The 4,445-nt window shown below is 41.4% G+C and overlaps 1 protein-coding gene across 1 annotated transcript; it reads left to right on the plus strand.

Moving 5' to 3' along the window:
- Positions 1-636: 636 nt before the first annotated feature.
- On the plus strand, positions 637-2,091 carry LOC140974888 (uncharacterized). The gene is made up of 2 exons (XM_073438378.1): positions 637-1,288; positions 1,538-2,091. The coding sequence occupies exons 1-2, from the start codon at positions 637-639 to the stop codon at positions 2,089-2,091; spliced, it is 1,206 nt and encodes a 401-aa protein (XP_073294479.1).
- Positions 2,092-4,445: the final 2,354 nt, after the last annotated feature.

The following is a 4,445-nucleotide window of genomic DNA, read 5'->3' on the forward strand; positions in this document are numbered from 1 at the left end:
AACACTGTCCAATTCGGGGGGAATGCGCTGTATGATCCGAACACTCACATCGCCGACTTCTTAGAAATTTGCGATACTGTTAAATTTAATGGAGTTTCAGATGATGCTGTTAGACTACGTTTATTTCCCTTCTCTTTGCGTGATAAAGCTAAATCTAGGTTGAATTGTTTGCCTGCAGGTTCAATCACAACTTGGGATGATATGGCCAAGGCATTCCTCTTAAAGTACTTTCCTCCATCAAAAACCATGAAGCTGCGAGCGGACATAACCACCTTCTCTCAATTTGAGCAGGAGTCACTCTACGAGGCGTGGGAGCGCTACAAATACTTATTGCGAAGATGCCCACATCATGAGTTGCCTCTTGGGTTAGTGGTCCAAACTTTTTACTATGGTTTAATTTCATCTAACCGAACCATGATAGATGCTGCGGCCTACGGAAATCTGTTGAGGTAAACGACCGAAGAGGGGTATGAGTTACTAGAAGAGATGGCTGCTAGTAGCTATCACCCTCAATCCGAAAGGAACACTCAGTGAAGGACTGCAGGAATACACCAGGTAACTGACTTTTCAGCTGTCACTGCACAATTAGAAGCACTCAACAGGAAAATAGACAGCATGAACGTAAACGGGACAGCGATGCGCTTGCAAGAGATATTTTGTGAAAAATGCGGAGGGGAACACTATGTTAAAGACTGTCAAGACAGTGGTCCTTACTATGTAAATGAGGAGGCACCAGTGAATCAAGTGGGGATTCAAAACCGTCCGAGGAATGATCCTTATTCAAATACATATAATCCTAGATGGAGACAACACCCCAACTTCTCATGGGGTGGCCAAGGCAGTCAGACGCGACCACAAGGAGGACAGCAGTATGGTAAGCAGCCGATGTATCGACATGAACCTCGAGACGAAAAATCAAACTTGGAGCAAATGATGTCTAAGTTTATTTCATCCACTGAAACTAGACTCCAAAACCAAGATGCATCGATAAAAGGACTCGAGAATCAGATTGGACAGTTAGCCAAAATGATAGCAAGTAGAGAGCCGGGCACCTTGCCTAGTAACACGGAGACTAATCCAAAAGATCAAGTGAAGGCCATTGAGTTGAAGAGTGGAAATGTTCTAGAGTCAAGGGAAAAAGAAAAAATTCAAATAGGGGATGAGCAAACTGCAACGTCTAAAGGTAAGTCTTCTAACTCTACACCAGCACCCACTGCACAGTCTAAGATTGTTATCCCTCCACCTTTCCCTGCAGCATTGAAAAAAGCAAAACTAGATGCACAACTCGGTAAGTTTTTAGAGGTGTTTAAAAAATTGCATATCAATATTCCTTTTGCCGATGCTTTGATGCTAATGCCTAGTTATGCTAAATTTTTGAAGGACATCCTAGCAAACAAGAGAAAATTGGAGGATCACATGACGGGAAGTCTAACTGAAAATTGTTCTGCTTTGGTGCAAAACAAGATCCCACCGAAACTCAAAGATCCAGGGAGTTTTTCTATTCCTTGCATGATTAGTGATGTTGTTTTTCATAAAGCGTTATGTGATCTTGGTGCAAATATTAACCTCATGCCTTTTTCTGTGTTCAGGAAACTTGGATTGGGAGAACCTAAGCCGACAAGGATGTCTTTACAACTGGCTGACAGATCTGTCAAGTATCCAAAAGGAGTGATTGAGGATGTGTTTGTTAAGGTGGACAAATTTATCTTTCCTACAGATTTTGTGGTGCTCGACATGGAGGAGAATATGGAGATGCCTCTAATTTTTGGGAGACCGTTCCTTGCAACTGGCAAGTCTCTGATTGATGTGCAGGAAAGGAAGTTAAGATTGAGAGTGGGGGAAGAGGAGATTACTTTTGACGTTTTTAATACACTTGAGCACACATTGCATGCTGATAGTTGTTATAGAATTGATGCTATTGATTCTCTTGTGTCTAACTATGTGCTGGATGCTCTTAGGGACCCTTTGGAGGCCACTCTCACTACTGAATTGGGAGAAGATGAATTGGATGAAGAAAAAGCTGAAATGGTGGCATACTTTAATGCCAACCATCCATGGAGAAAGCCAATGAAGATGGACTGGAGGATTTAGGAGAGCGAAGAGATTTGACATCGCCAAAGTCAAGCATCGAGGACCTACCAAGACTTGAGCTAAAACCACTGCCTCCACACCTAAAATATGTATACCTAGGTGCGAATAACACTTTACCTGTCATTATTTCTGCTGCTTTGACAGATGTGATGGAGGACAAACTGTTGGAAGTTTGGAAAGCGCACAAGAGTGCATTTGCGTGGAAGGTGACAGATATCAAAGGGATCAATCCATCAGTCTGCATGCACAAGATCTTGATGGAAGACAAATACTCACCTCTTGTGCAACCTCAGAGAAGATTGAATCCAAAGATGCAAGAGGTAGTGAAGGCTGAAACAATTAAGCTTCTCGATGCAGGTATTATCTATCCTATATCTGATAGTGCATGGGTAAGTCCTGTTCAGTGTGTGCCGAAAAAAGGTGGGATTACTATGATCACAAATGAAAATAATGAATTAATACCCAGTAGGACTGTTACGGGATGGCGTGTGTGCATTGATTATAGGAAATTAAATGATGCCACCCGTAAAGACCACTTTCCCCTTCCTTTTATTGATCAAATGCTCAAGAGGTTAGCGGGTCACGAGTTTTATTGTTTTTTGGATGGGTATTCTGGGTATAATCAAATCACTATTGCACCTAAGGACCAAGAGAAAACCACTTTCACTTATCCTTATGGAACTTTTGCTTTTCGTCGTATGCCTTTTGGTCTTTGTAATACACCGACTACATTTCAGCGCTGTATGACTGCTATATTCCATGATATGATTGAAACTTTTCTTGAAATATTTATGGATGACTTTTCTATCTTTGGTGCAACGTTTGATGAGTGTTTGCAGAATTTGAGATCTGTGTTGAGGAGGTGCGAGGAGACGAACCTGGTACTTAATTGGGAGAAGTGTCACTTCATGGTACAAGAGGGAATTGTCCTAGGGCACAAGATTTCGGAGAACGGAATAGCGGTGGACAAGGAAAAAGTGGAAGTTATCAAGAACTTACCACCTCCAACATCCATAAAGGGAGTTAGAAGTTTTTTAGGACATGCCTGTTTCTATCGGCGTTTTATCAGAGACTTTTCAAAAATTGCAAAACCCCTGTCTTCCTTACATATGAAAGATGTGCCTTTTGATTTTAATGCTGACTGTGTACAGGCATATAATCAGTTGAAGGAGCGCTTGGTGACGGCTCCTGTGTTGGTGGCTCCAGATTGGGACTTACCCTTCGAGGTCATGTGCGATGCCTGTGATACTGCGGTTGGTGCCATCCTCGGCCAAAGGCGGAACAAGGTATTTCACACTATATACTATACAAGTAAGACTCTCGATGAAGCACAATTAAATTATGCCACCACTGGAGCACGATGAGGCGGAGCCGTGATCAGGGGAGTTCATTGTTTCCCCTTTCTTTTTCTTTTTCTTTTATTTGAGTTTCTTTTACAGCTTTATGTTTTATTTCATACCGTTATTTTAATTGAGCATGTAGTTGCATATTCTGCTATGTTCCATTCGTGTGTGCACTTCTGTGTTTTGTTTTTTTTTTTGTGCAATGGGGACATTGCACACACTTAGTATGAGGGGGTCGGTTCGTTGTGTGGTCGTTCGTATTTGTCTTGCATGTGTGTCAGTTGATGGTGAAACAAGTAAATTGGGAGCCAATGATGATTTTGGGCTAGATGAACTGCATGTCACTTTGTCTTATCACTCGTTATGAATCCCCAGGCGAATTGAAATTTTCTATGCACATGTAGTGGATTTTTCTAGTAGTATGAATGATAGTTGAGTTCAAAATAATCTGTGAGGGAAATCGGAAAAACATGAGATGTGAGTAGAACTTAGTTGAATTTCTGTTGAAATAAGTGACTGACCAGTGGCATGAACTCGAGTAGAAAATCAAAAGTATACCTCAAATAACCTTCATCCCCATCGTGCATAGGACCAATTTCTTCCCTAGGCCAGATAAATAAACATACCCTATATTCCAAGCCTAGGGAGTACGCATGAGAAAACTATGCGCTAAATGAGAAAGGAAAAAAAAAAGAGAAAAAATTTGGAGATGTAAGGCGTGGGGTAGCCAAAAAGGGATGAAATTCGATCCCAAGGCTAAAAAGAAGGAGACGTAAGGTGTTGAGGAATGTCAGATAAAATTGCTGACAAACGAATAGTGAAAATGATCTACCCCCGAGCTATCTGAACCACTTGAGCACTTCTGGCTATCAACCCCATAAATGTTGTTGTTCAAACTATGAAACACTACCACTTTTTGTGTTTACTGGTTGGTCCCGAATAAAAACAGAAATCAGGAGAGAGAAACTTGCGTTGAATTGTTGATTCGGCGACCCATATGATTTGCGAATT

The sequence above is a fragment of the Primulina huaijiensis genome, chromosome 4, assembly GCF_012295235.1.
Source record: "Primulina huaijiensis isolate GDHJ02 chromosome 4, ASM1229523v2, whole genome shotgun sequence".
In the NCBI taxonomy this organism is placed as follows: Eukaryota; Viridiplantae; Streptophyta; class Magnoliopsida; order Lamiales; family Gesneriaceae; genus Primulina; species Primulina huaijiensis.